A 19,249-nucleotide genomic window follows, 5' to 3' on the forward strand; every position below is an offset into this window, starting at 1 on the left:
TAATCTGGTCAGATTTTTTCAGTTAACAACCAACTTTTTGTCATCTTCTTCCCTTTTAATGAAGGGCAAAATGTTTTTTAACGTTTTATTATAACAATTTAAAAAAAATCTGACTAGATTTTAACTTAAAAAGCTGGATATTAACTGAAAAAATTTGACCAGATTTTGCTTTTGGATGAAATCGCAACAAAATTGAAACCAAAGGAACGCAGATTCAAAAGATTTGAGTTTTGTACTATAGTAGCAAAAGTGACCAAACCTCATAAACCATTTTGACAGTTTACTCAGAAGTTTATAATATACAGTCATATAATTCACTAAATTAAAATTTATGTATGTGTGTATGTGTGCACTATAAAGAGCTTGTGTGTAAGCAAACATAGAACACATATTTGTCACAAGACTCGAAACAAACCCATGGATCAAAACAAGTTTTCACTGATAAAACGAGTTGTTGTCATGGTTCTCGTGTTACTAGCAGCAAACAGTTACGCCACCACAGTAACCACCAACGAACCACCACTGTCTGCGCCACTGAAAACCGAACTAAAGATTCACCCAACCATGGCAATATTGTTCGCCTTCTTGTTAACAGCCTTCTTATCAACTTGCTTATTTTTCTTCTACTTGTGTCGCTACACTAATCGTCAGCTGGCTCTCGCCGCCACCACAGGCCACAGCGGCGATCAAAGGACCGCCATGGCGCTGGCTACAGCGCCTCGTGGGCTTGACCCTGCGGTTATTGCTACATTCACAAGTTTTACGTATTCAACCGTGAAAGATATCAAGATTGGTCAACATGTGCTAGAATGTGCCGTGTGCTTAAATGAGTTCGGTGATCATGAGGTTCTACGATTGTTACCGGAATGTAACCATGTGTTTCATCGAGATTGTATAGATGAGTGGTTGGCTTCACATGTCACATGTCCAGTTTGTCGAGCGAGTCTTGTTCCGAACACCAGTCAACACAGTCAAGAAACTGAGTTGACCAGTGGCCAGAACAGGCACACAAAAGATCATGTTTCAGTTGAACTAGTCAACCTGAAACATGATCTTGCACCTCCTACAAAATTGTCTCGTTCTTGTTCGATGGGACAAGTGATGGTGCAACGAAACGTAGAAAACGTTGATCGATACACATTAAGGTTACCAGACAAGGTACAAAATGTTTTAATAAACACTAGGACTGATGTATCATTATCATCGGAATGTAGTTTGAACACGAGTCTTAAGAGTGCAAGTGCAAATTTCATCAGAGGGTCAAATTATTTTGCCTACGAAAGGTTTGGCCATGAAAGACGACTGCGTAGTGGTAATGGATTCAGTAACAATATTGTTAATGTTTCCACAGCCACTTCAGAACGATTTTTGACTTCTGTTAGGTCATCAAATAAGGATACCGATATGATGACAAGATTAAACGATAGTTAATATCAAATGAGAAATTTCAAAATAGTGGATCTGGATTTGTGAATAATTCTGTGTCCCTACATGGCATTAATAAACATTAAAATAGTTAGGCTGTCAAAAAAGCTCGCGACTCGGAGTTTGCTCGGATTTAGCTTGGAAGAAGCTCGCTCGATGTCGCTCGGTTTGAAAGTGAGCCGAGCTGGCTCGGCTTGGTTTGAAAGTGAGTCTAGCTCGGCTTGGCTCGTAACGAGCCGGATTGGCTCAGTTTGGCTCGCTTACCAGCTCGGTTCGCCTTAGCTCGGATTATTTTACTTTTAATATATTTTATTTTTATATGCTTTTTAATATATCACAAAAATTGATTATTATTTACATGTGATTAGGAGCGTAAGTTGATATCTATACCACATTTAAAGGTTCATTACCATGCTAATGAACTTATAGTGTATTTCGTTGAAATTAAGAATGTATTTTGTGTTGTTAAACTTGATTTTGGCTTGTAATGTATTAGGTTGAGCTTATTTTAGATATATTCTTTTGAATTATTGAATAATATTTTAGATTACTGAATTTTGAGAGCCATGTATTAATTTTTCTTTTCAAAATCGAGCCAAACCAAGCCGAGCTGAGCCAGCTCGGTTTAAAACCAAGCCAAGCCCGAGCTTAGATTTCCAGCTTGGTTTCAAATTCGAGCCGAGCCCGAGTTTTGTCCTAGCTCGGCTCGTGAACAACCCTAAAAATAGTAAATCTATTATTTATTATCTAATTATAATAAAAGAGTCTTTCTAATGCCACATGTCATCTAATTATGATAATGAGTTTATCTAATGCCACATGGCATTTTCTCCATTAATTTAGTAATAATATTAATAAATATCAAATAATCTAATATTTCTAAACATATAATAACAAATAAATATAAATATCTAATTCTAATAAAACTAATAGCACATGACATTCTCTCCTTCAAATCATTAATGATATTATTAATTCATTAATTTCTAATTCTAATTTATGATTAAATAACATATAAATTATCTATGATTTTATTATTTTTGAAAATGGATAAGCATATAGTTTGATTTACTTTATCTGTTTTGCATAAATCAAGTATAAATATAATTAAATGATATGTTTACCTTTGAAAAAAAATTAATTGTTATTATATAAGAGACATGGTGTTACGTTATTAAAATGTTATTTTATAATTATATGCATTAATATTTCATATCAACACCACAAAAAAATATGTAAAATAATAACACTCAGATTTGAGATTTATATATTAAAAATAGTGAAGTGAAGTGATTATTTGAACTAAATGGATGAATTTATCTATTAACTCTATTAACTTAAACAAAATTTAATTAATAGATAATAATATTATTAATGAATTGAAAGAGAGAATATTATATGACATTAACTGAAATCTTTTATTATAATTAGATATACCCACCACAATACATATACATCGCCACCAACTCCATTTCAATTAAAATTTAAGAGTCTTCTTGTTATCATCCCAAAATTTTAAGGAAACCTTTATGTGTTCATCAGTTTTTTTGTACTTCGTCTCATTCCGCAAGATAAGGATGAGATTTAAGAATTTACTTCACATTCTTTACGTATCATAAAATAATATATAAATTTAATTATATATATATATATGTTATGTATATCTAATTATTATTACTAAAGTAACAAATAAATATGATGTATTTGCTTAAATGCGTCATTTATAGCGAGTAATGTTATATTCTCAATAACTTGGTATGGATAGTTCATGTTAGGGTAACATGTGTTTATATCAAAATTTATATTTAAGATGTGCAATATCAAGAATAATTTAAATTTTGTAATTATTATGTTCTTCGAATACAACAAATCTTGTCACTCAACCCGTGTAACACACGGGACTATAAACTAGTATATAATAAATAAAAGAATTTAGGCTGATGTGGCGCAATATTAGAGCTTCTCAGTTCTTTTATACCAGCTCATTTTTTTGGGTTGTAATTTGGGTTAACACTCGGTGCCCGTTAGTTGTTATAACCCAATCTTACGTTTCAATTGCTTAGAAACCCTACACGTCATTCTCATCCGATCTTTTCTACACTCTTTGTTGGCGGTAATTCCCGACTCATCACAAGTCGGTGATGGGAGAAGGGTGACAAAGGAGTTCAAGTCACAAGTCGTTGAACTTGAGGGATCAAATTTGATAAATAGGTTAAATTGGTTAAGTTTCCTAATTAAATTATATTATATTTGGTAAATGTCTTGGTCACCAAACTAAAGTTATTTGGTAATGCCGTGGTCACTAAGTTAGGATAAGCCTATATAAACCAAAGTAGGGTTAGACATTATTAAGAGTCGAGAGAAGATAAACCGAGTCATGGTTTATGAGTTATTGTAATCAAGTTTTTTAAGTTATATTTTCTTGGTTATAATAAAAGTTCTTGAAGAGTTATTCCATTCGTGTTCATACTCTTCGGTTTGATTGTCGATTGGGACTTGAATTGGTATCAGAGCCAAGTTCAATCGTCGATATCAAATGGATACTAAGGTTCTTAATTGGTGACTAAGGAGTCTAAACGGGTCGACGATCAGGAAGGTTGAGGCCGGCGGTATTGGTTCATCGGAGCAGCGACGTGTGTACTGTTACGGCGACGGGCAACGTGTAGGTTGTTCGTACGGCATCAATCAAAAAGCGGAACTAGGCGGGTTCTAGGTCAGATCAATTTTGGCACAATAGACATGAAGGTTTTACTAGACGTATTCGTAATCGAAAGACAATAACGACACGGTGGACGCCTAGATTCGTTCTGTGAATTTTTTAAGTAGGGTCGAAGTAATCCACTAGGAGGTGGTGTCTTTGACTTATCTAAGTAATCAATAAATTAAGTATGCAAACCCTTCGTGACTGGTGTAAGTGATCTTACTAGGTTAGTGTTTATTAGCATGTAAATTAGAGGAGTTCATGGGAGTGTCTTAGCCATCTAACCATCAACGATTGTAGTGGAATGATACAAGTAACGTTCTCGTTTACTAAGCATTTCTTGGTTATCATCTACAACATCATACTTTATTTCTAATAATACCCACCGTTATAAGACATTGATGAATAACATGTAAAATGATCCACTTATAAGTTCCATACTAGCGAGAGCGCACAAACTTTCGCGAGACAAAAGACTTTCGATGAAGATATTGAGTTTGAAGATGAGCATCTCACCTGATATAGCACTGCCATTGGCCTCCAATCTTCGCTCAAATCCACAGTCAATCCACCGTTTTACATATGACCTATTCTTTTAAGCATTGTAAGGTAGACTGTGTTAATATACAGGTGGTTTTCCTCGCGCTATGTAGTTGGTATTGATTTGGTTTGTTCGATACCAGCACTCGCTATAATAGCTGAAAGAGAAAACTAAACAAATAAAGTCGTGATATGCCCAAAAAGACATCGACGTGTGTTTTACATTAATAGAAAACCATAAAAAAATGTCGGTTTGGATACTATCGATATCGTTACTGATATAATGTGTTTTGTTACAATAAAAGTTTGTGATGTGTTTTGTTACAATAAAAGTTTGTGATTTTCAATGATGAAATAGGCCAATATACATGTTTTTGATTAGTTATATCTAGTGTTTGATGGTTTGGTTATATTTGTCCCTTTATGATGTAATATGTTGTTTGGTATGGTAGGTAGGGTGTTGATGCACATGTGCATAAAGTGAAAAATACTATACATATTGGTAATGGTAGTGTATTATGTATAGTAGGAGTTAATGGTAGTGTATTATGGATAGTGGGAGATAACGATAGTGTATTATGGATGGTATGATACATGAAAAAGAAAGTGTATTCAAAGTATTGTACCAAAAACATGTTATATCATGTTCATACATATAGATGAACATGTGTATTTCTAATATCGGTAACGTAAAAAGTATTGTATTATTGATAGTAGTGTAAATGAAAGCGCAATTGTCTAATACTTGTAATGTATTACGGAATTTGTCAAAGAAATGATACATATGCACATGTTCATCAATAATTATTACTCGAAAAAAAAAATTTGGTAACGAAAAATAGCGATTTTATGTAAACAATAAAAAAAATATGTGTTTTTTAGGTATTTTTTGTTGTGTTCACATTGGTTCTCACAATTTACGCAATAAAGGGTGGTTCCTAACCGATCCTTATCCAATATACATACATACATACATACATATATATATATATATATATATATATATATATATATATATATAGGGAGGAGCTCATGCGAGAACCACCCTTATTGTGAGAACCTTGAGAACCAATGTGAACACAACCTAAAATAGCTAAAAAACCTAAAAAAACCTAAAAAAACCTAACCCCCAACCCCCCCCCCCCAAAAACCTAAACCCCCCACCACCCCCCCCCCCACCCAAAAAAAACCTAACCCCCCCCCCCAAGCTAAAAAACCTAAAAAAAACCTAAAAAACCTAAAAAAAACCTAACCCCCACCCCCCCCCCCCAAAAAACCTAACCCCCCCCCCCCCAAAAAAAACCTAACCCCCCCCCCCCAAAAACCTAAACCCCCCCCCCCCAAGCTAAAAAAAACCTAAAAAAAACTAAAAAAACTAAAAAAAACCTAACCCCCACCCCCCCCCCCAAAAAACCTAAACCCCCCTCCCCCACCCCCCAAAAACCTAACCCCCCCCCCACCCAAGCTAAAATGCTAAAAACTAAACCCCCAAAAAACCTAAAAAAATCTAAAAAATCTAAAAAAATCAAAAAAAAATCTAAAAAATTTTTTTGATTTTTTTAATATTTTTTAGGTTAAAATCGCTACTTTTCGAAGCAAAAAAAAAAATTTTTAAAAAAAAAATAAAAAAAATTTTTTTTTTTTTTGCTTCGAAAAGTAGCGATTTTAACCTAAAAAATATTAAAAAAATCAAAAAAAAATTTTTTATGTGATTTTTAGCTATTTTTAGGCATTTTTGGTGTGTTCACATTGGTTCTCGCGGTTCTCACAATAAGAGGTGGTTCTCGCATGATGAAAACCACCTCCAGTTGTAAGAACCGTGAGAACTTTTTGATCCGGGGCGAGGTGGACCAAAATTTTTTTTCATAAACATAGATGCGTGTATTATAAACACATTTGTAAAAAAAATTCAAAAAAAAAGGTCGCGTGTGTAGTTTTGAGCACCACAAGTTTGTGTTTACGGGTATCGTAATTTTTAAATAAAATTTACGGTACCCGTAAACACAAACTTGTGGTGCTCAAAACTACACACACGACATTTTTTTTTTTTTTTTGAATTTTTTTACAAATGTGTTTATAATACACGCATCTACGTTTATGAAAAAAAATTTTGGTCCACCTCGCCCCGTACGGTGTAGTACTCACAGTTCTTACAACTGAAGGTGGTTTTCATTTTAGCGGTCCCCTATATATATATATATATATATATATATATATATATATATATATATATATATATATATATATATATATATATATATATATATATATATATATATATATATATATATATATATATATATATACACAGAGAGAGAGAGAGAGAGAGAGATTAACATACAAAAAGCCTTATTGTACTTCACGTACGTGACAGGCGTAACCCTCAGACCAAGGCCATAATCACGCATGGATCAGTTAATCACGCATGGGAGCAGTTATTTGGTGATAATCACGCATGGGAGGTGATAATCACGCATGGGTATGTTAATCACGCACGTTATGATGGTAAAAAAAATAATCACGCACATTATCTATTTGGTCGCGTAGGTTAACGTACGTTAAGCGGTTTTGTACATTATACTTTCTATATATATATATATATATATATATATAGGGGAGCGCTAAAATGAAAACCATATCCGGTTGTAAGAACCGAGAGAACCACTTTCTAGCCATTAGATCTTCAAAATGGATGGATGAGATTAAAAGTACTTAAAATTAATATTAAATACTTTTCGTCTTATTATATTTTTAATATTTTAATGTAAAAGGGTAGTTTGGTAAATTTATTTTTTTTTTGTCTTTTTACTTTATTATTTTTATTACTTTTTTATATTATAATATTAGTTTTTATTTTTTTAACAAATTTTTTTTATTAAAAGCTTTTTAAATTCAGATTTTTTAAACTTTTTACATTTTACGTTAAACTTTTTACGGTTTGCATTTTACGTTTTACGTTAAACTTTTTACATTTTACTTTTTACGTTTTACGTTAAACTTTTTACGTTTTTCGTTTAACGTTAAACTTTATACGTTTTACGTTAAACTTTTTACGTTTTACGTTTTACGTTAAACTTTTTACGTATTACGTTAAAATTTTTACGTTTTACGTAAAACTAAAAACATTTTACGTTTTACGTTAAAATTTTATGTTTTACGTTTTACGTTAAACTTTTTACGTTAAAGTTTTTACGTTTTACATTAAAAAATTTATGTTTTACATTTTACGTTAAAAAGTTTACGGTTTACATTTAAAAGTTTACAGTTTTAAGTTTTTTTTACAAAAAAACTTTTTTTACGCAAAACGAACGCACCCAGAAATCGCAACTCGGTAGGTGTCTCAGATAGATTGTTATCATCATAAACTGGGGAAAAAATATAAAAAACCAACACACAAAAATCAAAACGTATGAGTAGATTCTTGAAAAAAAAACGGGGTTTGGCTCAGATTTTCCGATAATCAGAGGCTGCAAAGTGGGGTTGCACGTTCAAAAACCTACCCTCTACCGTCCTTGTCGCGCCATCGTCATCAAAATATGCGTTTTTTTTTTCATCATCGCCGCCCCAATCCAAGAACACAAATCAAACCCCCCAAAATAGATTGAAACTATCATCGACTACAAAAAAAAAAGAACACTTAACACAGAAAACCCCATAACCCCACCTGCCCCCACCCACAAACAACAACCACCACAAACACCCTTCAACCCCATCACAGATTGTATGAAAACCCCATCACAGATTGTATGAAACCCCACCCAACAAAACAACCACCACAAACACCCTTCAACCAACCCGCCTCCCCCACCCACAAATAACAACCACCGCACCCCCCACCACAAAAAGTCCTTCACCCCCACTTTTCACCACCACAGGGCCGCAAAATCAAAAGACCAAAATTGATCTGATGAAAGATGAGAGAGAGAGCATATCTGATGAGAGATGAGAGAGGGAGAACATCATCTCCGCATCATCGAAAAATGACCAGAGTAAGAACATCACCGGAGCCGCTGCCGACGTGTTTCTCTTTCTGAAACTTTCTCTCTCCTCAATTTCTCTACTGTCTCGGAGCATCTGGAACTAGTGTGGGGGGTTGCCGGTAACGTTGCCGATAATAGATATCACCGATAGTTTGCAGGAGTCGTTGTTGGCACCGCCGATCTTGTCGCCGGAGAAGGTAGGGGGTACAGGGGAGGGGGTACGGCTACACATTAGGAGTGTGTGGGGTTTTTTGAGGTGGGAGGGAGATCGGAAGAGATGAAGACGGTGGTGGGTGTGTCTTGTCTGCACCGAAAACAACAATCAGATTAGCGGATAGAAGAGAGGGATTTGGGGGTGGTGATGAATATGGTGGTGGGTAATGGGTTGGGATGAAGAAGATGAAACTTTGCTTTTTGAACAAATGAGGAGAGAGACAGATGAAAGGAAATAAAAATGAGGAGAGAGACAATCTCTAGTGGCATTAAATGGAGAGAGATGTGGGATTTGACATTTGGGTAAAAGACCAAAATACCCTTTTGGTTTGTATAATCTGATTGGTTGTGAGTGGTTCTCGTGGTTCTTACAATTGGGGGTGGTTTTCATTTTAGCGCCCCTATATATATATATATATATATATATATATATATATATATAGGGGATCGCTAAAATGAAAACCACCTCTAGCTGTAAAAACCATGAGAACCACTTTATGGCCCTTAGATCAACTAGATGGATGGATGTGATTAAAAGTAGTTAATATTAATATTAAAAGTTTTTTGTCTTATTATGTCTTTAATATTATAATCCAAAAGGGTATTTAAGTAAAATAACTCTATTTTGTCTTTTTATATATATTAATTTTAAATTACCTTTTTTGTCCTATTCATTAATTACTTTTTATTACCTTTATTTTTTAAACAAAATTTCTTTATTAAAAACATTTTAAATTCTGATTTTTTTTAAAAGATTTTTATACTTTTTACAATTTAAGTTTTACGTTAAACTTTTTACGTTTTTTTGACGCGCCGTTTTTAACGCCGTTTTTTAACGCGCCGTTTTTTTTACGCGCCGTTTTTCAAGCGCAACACGCCGTTTTAACGCTGTTTTTTAACGCCGTTTTTTAACGCGCCGTTTTACACGCGCCGTTTTTTTAAGGCGTCGTTTTTCTCAATCGGCGTTTTTTTAACACGCCGTTTCTAACGCGCCGTTTTTAACGCGCCGTTTTTTAACGCGCCGTTTTTAACGCGCCGTTTTTTAACGCGCCGTTTTTTAACGCGCCGTTTTTTAACGCGCCGTTTTTAACGCGCCGTTTTTTAACGCGCCGTTTTTTAACGCCGTTCTTAACGCGCCGTTTTTAACACGCCATTTTTTAACGCGCCGTTCTCAATCGGCGTTTTTTTAAACGCGCCGTTTTTAACGCGCCGTTTTTTAACGCCGTTTTTTAACGCGCCGTTTTTTAACGCCGTTTTTTACGCGCCGTTTTAACGCGCCAAATTTTTTACACGCCGTTTTAACGCGCCGTTTTCCGAAGTTTTTTAATGCGCCGTTTTTTTGAAGTTTTTTAACGCGCCGTTTTTTACGCGTTTTTACGCGCCGTTTTTCCAAGCGTCGTTTTTTTAAAAACGCGCCGTTTCTCCACGTTTTTTAATGCGTCGTTTTTTTACACGCCGTTTTAAACCCGCCGTTTTTTTTTTCACTTCTTTTAACGCGCCTCTTTTTGTACACTTTTTACGTTTTGCGTTAAAAATTTAAACTTTTGTTGGTTCCTAAAATCACTTACGTTTTACGTTAAACTTTTTACGTTTTACGTAAAACTTTTTACGTTTTACGTAAAACTTTTTACGTTTTACGTAAAACTTTTTACGTTTTACGTTTGACGTAAAACTTTTTACGTTTTACGTAAAACTTTTTACATTTTACGCTAAAACTTTAAACTTTTTACGTTTTTCGTAAAAGTTTTTACGTTTTACGTTAAAATTTTCACGTTTTACGTTAAACTTTTTACGTTTTACGTTTTACGAAAAACTTACGAAAAAGTTTACGTAAAACTTACAAAAAAAATTTACGAAAAAAATTTACGAAAAACTTACGAAAAAGTTTACGTAAAACTTACGAAAAACTTTTTACGTTTTACGTTTTACGTAAAACTTACGAAAAAATTTACGTAACATTTTACGCTTCACGTTTTTACGTTTAACGAGCCATTTTTACGCCCCGTATTCACGCCCCTTATTTACGCGCCGTTTTATCAACTGGTTTTTAAAGAACCATTTTTTACGCCCCGTTGTCGCGCGTCGTTTTACGTTTTACATAGAAGTTTACATTTTTACGTTTTACGTTTAAAGTTTAAGTTTTACGTTCTACAAGGTACATCAATTTTTTTTACGTTTTACGTTAAAAAGTTTTTACATAAAAGTTTTCGTTTTACGTTTTACGTTAAAAAGGTTAGATTTTACGTTTTACTTTAAAAAGTTTACGGTTTACGTTTTACGTTTTATGTCAAAAGTGTATCTCGAAAATGGCAAAAGTGTATCTCGAAAAAAACGAACGCACCCAGAAAATGGCAAAAGTGTATCTCGAAAAAAACGGAGTTTGGCTCAGATTTTCCGATAATCAAAAAGGCTGCAAAGTGGGTTTGCAGGTTCAAAAACCTACCCTCCACCATCCAATACCTATTGTGGCACCAGTTCGATCACATATATTTACAGCTTTGAATAAAGATAACAAAATTTAAAAGTATTTTTTTTTCTTTCAGATTGTTTCAAGAGCCATTGTTTTAGTATCCACTAAAGTCACATTTCATCTCAAATAAAATTTAAAAAATAAAATATACAAAACAGATTTGAGCATGTGGGAGCAAGTGTAAGTTGACCAATCACGTCCACACACACTCCTTACACTTTCCCTTATCAACCACCAATCTATCTTGTGCCACCCACATCAACATGTCCACCCCCACCGTAGGTGCAGCTCCGGCCACCGACTTCTCAACCCGAAACTCATACCCATTAGCATCACCCCCTCCTCAGGTTAACTTACATCTAACAAACTTTTTTTTTATTTTTTGAGGTTTAACTGTTGTAGTTAAACATATATTACTTAGATTTGCTGTACAGACCCATGGTGGTGAACTAGTGTAAGAGAGAGAGAGAGAGAGGGACAGGGGTGTGAGAGAGAGAGAAACATTGGTGAACGAGAGGGGTTTGTCTCACGGGAGAAGAAGGGGGTGTGGGTGTGTCTTGTCTGCACCAAAAACAACAATCGCATTAGCGGAGAGGAGAGGTGTTTGGGGGTGGTGATGAATATGGTGGTGGGTAATGGGTTGGGAGGAAGAAGATGAACTTGCTTTTTGAAGAAATCAGGAAAGAGAAAGAGAATGAAATGAAATAAAAATGGGGAGAGAGAAAATCAATCTCTGGTGGCATTAAATGTGGAGAGAGAGGGGGGATTTGACATTTGGGGTGAAAGACCAAAATATCCTTTTAGTTGGCATAATCTGATTGGTTGAAAGTGCTTCTCGCGGTTCTTACAACTGGAGGTGGTTTCTATTTTAGCGGCTCCCTATATATATATATATATATATATATATATATATATATATATATATATAGAGTGGGGATCCTACGGAAAGTGTGTTTTTCCTAAAAAGTGTAAAAAGTCATAAAATACAATAATTTCAGGCATAAAACACACCTAAAACTCACAAATAATACAATGAATATTACTAAAACACCATATTCAAACTCTAATAGTCCATAAAAACTTCAAACACACCATCGTAGAACTATGAATATAAAACACACAATGCTAAACAACATAAAACACAATAATATTTGTCATTCCACAATCAGAGCCTTAACATCTAAAACACAACACAAAACCCACATATATGATGTTTTAGTAATCTTCATCATATTATTTGTGGGTTTTTGGTGTGTTTTATGGTTGACATTATGGTGTTTTATGACTTTTTACACTTTTTAGGAAATTTGGACTTTCTGGCCAACTCCTATCATATATATATATATATATATATATATATATATATATATATATATATATATATATATATATATATATATATATATATATATATATATATATATATTAAGGTTCATTTGAGAACCACCCTTATTGCAAGAACCGCGAGAACCGATGTGAACACAAAATAAAATCTAAAAAAAACACAAAAATCGCAATATTTAGTTACCCAAAAAAAACCTTTTTTTTCGAGTAACAGTTATCCATGCACATGTGCATATGTGCCATACTTCAACAAATTCCGTAATACGTTATCAGTAATAGACAATTGCACTTTAATTTACAATACCATCTGTAATACACTACTTTTTACATTACCAATATTCAAAATGCACATGTGCATCATTAGGTATAACCATGATATAACATTTTTTGGTACAAAAAGTTTGTGATTTTGAATGGAGAAGTAGGCCCATATACATGTTTTTTGGTTAGTTATATCTAGTGGTTGATGGTTTGGCTATAGTTGTTACTTGATGATGTAATATGATGATTGGATGGTATAAATGGTGTTGATATACATGTAATAAAGTTAAAATATTGGTAATAGTATTGTATTATGGATGGTAGGAGGTAATGATATTGTATTATGGATGGTAGGAGGTAATGGTAGTGTATTATGGATGGTATGATATATGAAAGGAAAAGTGTATTCAAAGTAGTGTACCAAAACACCTTATTTCATGTTGATACATATAGATGCACATGTGCATTTCTAATTGGTAATGTAGAAAGTAGTGTATTACATATGGTAGTGTAAATGAAAGTGCAATTGTCTAATATTTGTAATGAGTTACGAAATTTGTCAAAGAAATGATACATATGCACATGTGCATGTTTGTGTATTATGGATGGAATGATAGATGAAAGAGAAAATGTATTCAAAGTAGTGTACCAAAACACCTTATTTCAGGCTGATACATATAGACGCACATGTGCATTTCTAATATTATTAACGTAAAAAGTAGTGTATTACACGTGGTAGTGTAAATGAAAGAACAATTGACTAATTTTTGTAATGAATTACAGAATTTGTCAAAGAAATGATACATGTGCACATGTGAATGGATAACTGTTACTCGAAATTTTTTTTGGATTTTTTTAATTTTTTTTATTAACAAAATATAGCGATTTTTCCAAAAAAAATAGTAAAAAAAATAAAAAAAAATTTGGGTGTTTTTTAGATTTTTTTAGGAATTATTGTTTGTGTTCACACTGGTTCTCGCGGTTCTCGCAATAAAGGGTGGTTCCTGACTGATCCTTCTCCTATATATATATATATATATATATATATATATATATATATATATATATATATATATATATAGTAGGAGTTGGGTGGAAAGTGTGTTTTTCCTAGAAAGTCTAGGAAGCAATAAGAACGCGACATGTGGCATTGAAGGATTTTATCTAAAAGAGCATTTATGTACTTTCACAATCTATTTTTATTTTAGGAAATTATCTTCAATAACTAACTATACATAAATTTCGGAATTTTTTGTTTTCGATTTCTGATCTCACGTAATATCAATGATTCCTTCGTTTTCTTGCTGGAATCTATCAGCATGTTCTTGGTACTGCGTTTTAACAGTTTGTTCTTGGTGATGCGTTTTAACAGCAAGCAGATTCATACAACTGTGTTTTATTATTCAGATTCATACAATTGTGTTTTAACAGCAAGCAGATTCATACAGTTGTGTTTTAGCATTCAGATTCATAGAGCTGTGTTTTAACAGCAAGCAGATTCATACAGTTGTGTTTTAGCATTCAGATTCAATCAGTTGTGTTTTAACAGCAAGCAGATGCATACAGTTGTGTTTTAGCATTCAGATTCATACCATTGTGTTTTAACAGCAAGCAGATTCATACAGTTGTGTTTTAGCATTAAGATTCATACAGGTGTGTTTTAACAGCAAGCAGGTTCATACAGCTGTGTTTTAATAGCAAGCAGATTCATACAATTGTGTTTTAGCATTCAGATTCATACAACTGTGTTTTAACAGCAAGCAGATTCATACAAATGTGTTTTATCATTCAGATTCATGCAGTTGTGTTTTAACAGCAAGCATATTCATACAAATGTGTTTTATCATTCAGATTCATACAGCTGTGTTTTAACAGCAATTCAGATTCATACAGCTGTGTTTTAACAGCAAGCAAATTCATACAAATGTGTTTTACATCAGCAGATTTCGCCCCAGCTTTCGATCGGCTTCCGGTAACTGTTCCGCTGCTATCTATCCTTTCCAAAGTTTCCTGTTTTTTGAATCTCTTCCCTGCAACCAACAAAATATCGTCAATTACAAATAACAATCACCCGTAATCGCTTTGTAAAACACGCAGTACAATGAAAGCTTGATCTTACGTATGTGGAACAAGGAAAATCTCTTATCTTCATCCATGATTTTAGGTATTTTTGGTATGATTTTGGGGGTTTCCGAATTTGGGTTTAGAGAGAGAAAGAGAGAGAGGGGGAAATTGGCGTGTATTAAGGAGATGTGATATCTCTAACGGTTATTTTTTATTGGTTTAAAACACACATAAGGACGAAATTGCCCCTACTCATTTAAAACAATCTATTAAATATAGTTAATTATTACAAGATTGCCATTGATTTAATCTCAACCCTTAAACACACCAATCGGATGGACAAGATCGCTTCCTAGACTTTCTAGGAAAAACACACTTTCCGTAGGAACCCTACTCTATATATATATATATATATATATATATATATATGATATATATATATATATATATAGGGTCAGGATTTAGAGAAAACGGTGAAACGTGTGAGAACAGTGAGAACGCTTATGGATCGTCTGATCAAGACAATCCATGGACTAGATTGCGCTGTGGCGTTTTCGTAAATAACATCAATATTATTATGTGGGACGCGCTTCATTAAGGGTAAAAGGGTCTTTTACCGCTCATATTCAAAACGCCATCAAATGATAAAACGCCATACAAAAAATAAAACGCCATTAAAAAACAAAACGTCAAAAATTAAAAATAAAACGCGTTGAATATTACAGGAAGATGAAACAACACAAATAACTGAATTTCAGTTATTAACATTTATTAGAAGAAATTCCTTCCTAAATTACACGCCAAAAACATCATTATATAAACAAAGGTAAAACATAGCTTCCATAATCACTTCAATCTATCCATTTTCTGCAAAAAAAAAAAATCGTTAACCCAAAACGCCAACTTAAACAAAACGCCAAAAATGGCAAAAATTGTTTCGCGGAGATACACTCTGGGAATCAGGCGATACGTCCTCCATTTTGACAACAGAAGGAGGGTGTATGTTAAGACGGTCAGGGCAATTCTGAAGATGGAAGAAGAGATACAGAGGCAAATATTATCCATTGGCATCGCTCTAGACAACGAATGCCATGAAACGCATTTTCTTATGAAAGCATTAACCTGCAAATTTGGACCAATCAAAGGAGATGTAAAGCCAGACCCTGTAATGACATCATGGCGTTTTGATGATGAAACAGACATGGTGACGGTTACATACGACAGGGGAGAGCAGGAAGTCTACTGGCTTGAGAACTCATGACAAAGCAGCGACTGGGTTTCATGGAAGAATTGCATAATGCCATTTGTACCAACACAGAAATAGACTCAAAATTGGAGTTAATGCAAGACATGTTCAGGTGGAGGGTTCAGAATCTTCAGGAACAAGAAGCTGATGAAGGTGAATGTGATGACATGGATGAAGATCAAGATGAAGACTCCGAGGAGGAAGAAGATGACACAAGTGATGGATACTATTAAGATAAAGTACCTTCTGACGAAGGATTTTAGTTTTTTTCGTCTTTTTTTTTCTTCTATGTAATCTTCTTTTTTTTTAAGATAATTAAATGATATATTTCTATCTTTATTAGCAAAACGACAAAATAATACTAAAAATGGTTAATCCTAACAAAACGCCTAAAATAACAAAAATTATTTTTCCTGCTTAATATTTTATTTACTCCGTTATTCTATTTTGTCATGTTGGTCTGCAATAAGGCCATTTAAAAAAACGCCAAACTTAGAAGATGAGACGTCTATAACCTATAAAACTGATAAAAGCTGATCAACACAGTAAATACAAAAATAGTAACTGAAAAGACAGTTACTTTATTACTATCATTTATTACAATAAAAAGTCTCGTCTAAACTACGCGCCAAAAAACTCCTATAAGAGAGGGGTCTATACACAATGAAATTAATCACCCAGAAAAACACAAAAAACGCCATATCCTCTAGAAACCACTCCCTTTAAAACGCCACAGATGGCAAAGGTTTCACTGAAATGGATCCTTTTTCTGAGGGGGTTAACTCAATAATATTTTGCTGAATGAGATGGACAAATATTCAAGAAAAAGAGACTGATGACAGTGATATGCCATCATGTGAGCTTTGTTCTTGATGATTATAGGCATGGAAGAAAGGGTTCAACACAAGAATAAAATGCTATTTTGGACTCCATTATTACAAATAGCATCAAGCAAGAGTTGATCTTTAATGACATGCCACCAAACAAGAATATCACACCAAAAAACAGGATGCCACTAAACAGCTTCTTCTGAAAAAAAACGGGGTTTATGAAGGAAAATTGGCATCTAGCTAAATTATTCAAAAAATGTTCAAAACGCCAAAAACAAATTCAAGAAGAAAGAGGCTGATGACATTGAAGATTGGAAAGAAAAATTAGATTACCAATTTTAATTATTTTTGTTTTCATTTTATATTGTATTGATATCAAGCTATATGTTGTTTTGTTATCTAATTCTCTATAAATAAAATACATTATTATATAAAACGCCAAAAACTACAAACACCAAAACGCTAGTAGAATGAAAACTGGGAAACAGCTGCTGGCAAAGCACCTTAAAAAAGGGTATTAAAACGCCAAAAAAATCAATAAACGCCAAAAAGAAAATTGGACTTATTTTAATCTTATGCAAACATTAATTACTCGTAGTGAATTATTATACAAAACGCCACAAACGCCAAAAACATTAACCAGAAAACGATATAACGCCAAAAAAATATATATGTGACACAAAAACAATTAATTAAACGCCAAAAAGTTTAATAAATACAATTAACGCCAAAAAAAACTTAGACGCCAGAAAATATTATATCACGTTGTGAAAATAAAAGAAGAATGAAAAGACAAAAAAACCCCTCCGCCCTTCTTAATGCCACGGGACACGTGTTGGGCCAGGATGCGTTCTCACCGTTCTCACACTTTTGAATGTTTTCTCCTGATCCTGTTTATATATATATATATATATATATATATATATATATATATATATATATATATATATATATATATACACATATATAGGGGAAGATTCAATTAAAAATCACTAGTTAGAGTGAAAACCTGAAACTAACAAAAAAAATCTAAAAAACATACCAATTTTTTTTACCAATTTTCGCTACTTTTTATTTATGAAGAAAAAAAAACTTTTTTTCAAAAAGAAAAAAACTTGTACTGCACACGTGCGTTATATTTGTACTACACATGTGTATTATTACACATGTGCACTACAATTTTTTTTTTTTGAGAAAAAAAAGTTTTTTTATATGTAAAAAATAGTGATTTTTAATAAAAAAAATTGTAAAAAAAATTGGTATGTTTTTAGGTTTTTTAGTCAGTTTTCGAGTTTTCGTGATAAAAGGAGTTTTCACTTGAACCCTCCCTCATATATATATATATATATATATATATATATATATATATATATATATATATATATATATATATATATATATATATATATATATATATATTAAATATATAAATTTTGTCAATACTTTTCTTTGATTGAATTATACTTGGCTCATACTCTATTAGTGATTTTAGTGTTCCCGGTCATTTTGTGTAAGTGGAGGAATTAACCTAAATGTTAATGGGAAATAAATGTTAATGCATACGAGTTTGATTCTCATAATATTAAGAAATAATCTATTATATTTTTTAGATAACTAAAAACTATATAAAATTATTTACTTACTATTTCTATTTTAAATATTTTAATATTTTAATAAAGAGTAATTTGCCATTTAATCCATAAGGTTTGTTTTCATCCGTACCCCTGAGGTTTTTTAATTTTTTGCCAGTTTCACTGGAAGAAACTATGCTTTATCCCATATATGGAAAAACAACTATAAATATATATAAATAACATTACGCATAGTTTTAGACAGTTGATCTTTGAATAAATCAAAACTAATTTTGTCTTGATGAGTGATCGACAATGTAATGTTTTGTAAGATAATGATTTTGGGTAACTATCGAATTCGTCTTTTTCAAACGACTAAAAACAATGGAATTTTTAATCCATGATCTTTAAATAAATATGTGACTTTTTTTGTATATATGTTAAAAATCTTTTGTAGGATAATGATTTTGGGTTCCTATCCGTGATCGACAATGTGAAAATTCGTCTTTTCAAACATCTAAAACAAACTGAATTTTTAAACCACAAGAAACAACAATATATATCACAGCTTCCAAGCGGCAATATTACATGAATCTTGTAACCA

The 19,249-nt window shown here is 32.8% G+C and overlaps 1 protein-coding gene across 1 annotated transcript; it reads left to right on the forward strand.

The window, feature by feature from the left end:
- The first annotated feature begins 417 nt into the window (after window positions 1–417).
- On the forward strand, window positions 418–1,431 carry LOC110890188 (RING-H2 finger protein ATL38). The gene has a single exon (XM_022137773.1). The coding sequence runs from the start codon at window positions 418–420 to the stop codon at window positions 1,429–1,431; it is 1,014 nt and encodes a 337-aa protein (XP_021993465.1).
- Window positions 1,432–19,249: the final 17,818 nt, after the last annotated feature.

Source organism: Helianthus annuus, chromosome 2, assembly GCF_002127325.2.
Source record: "Helianthus annuus cultivar XRQ/B chromosome 2, HanXRQr2.0-SUNRISE, whole genome shotgun sequence".
Lineage (NCBI taxonomy): Eukaryota > Viridiplantae > Streptophyta > Magnoliopsida > Asterales > Asteraceae > Helianthus > Helianthus annuus.

Bases quoted from the DNA above. Each gene is read 5' to 3' on its own strand.
- LOC110890188 (XM_022137773.1), top strand. From the start codon at position 418: ATGGATCAAAACAAGTTTTCACTGATAAAACGAGTTGTTGTCATGGTT.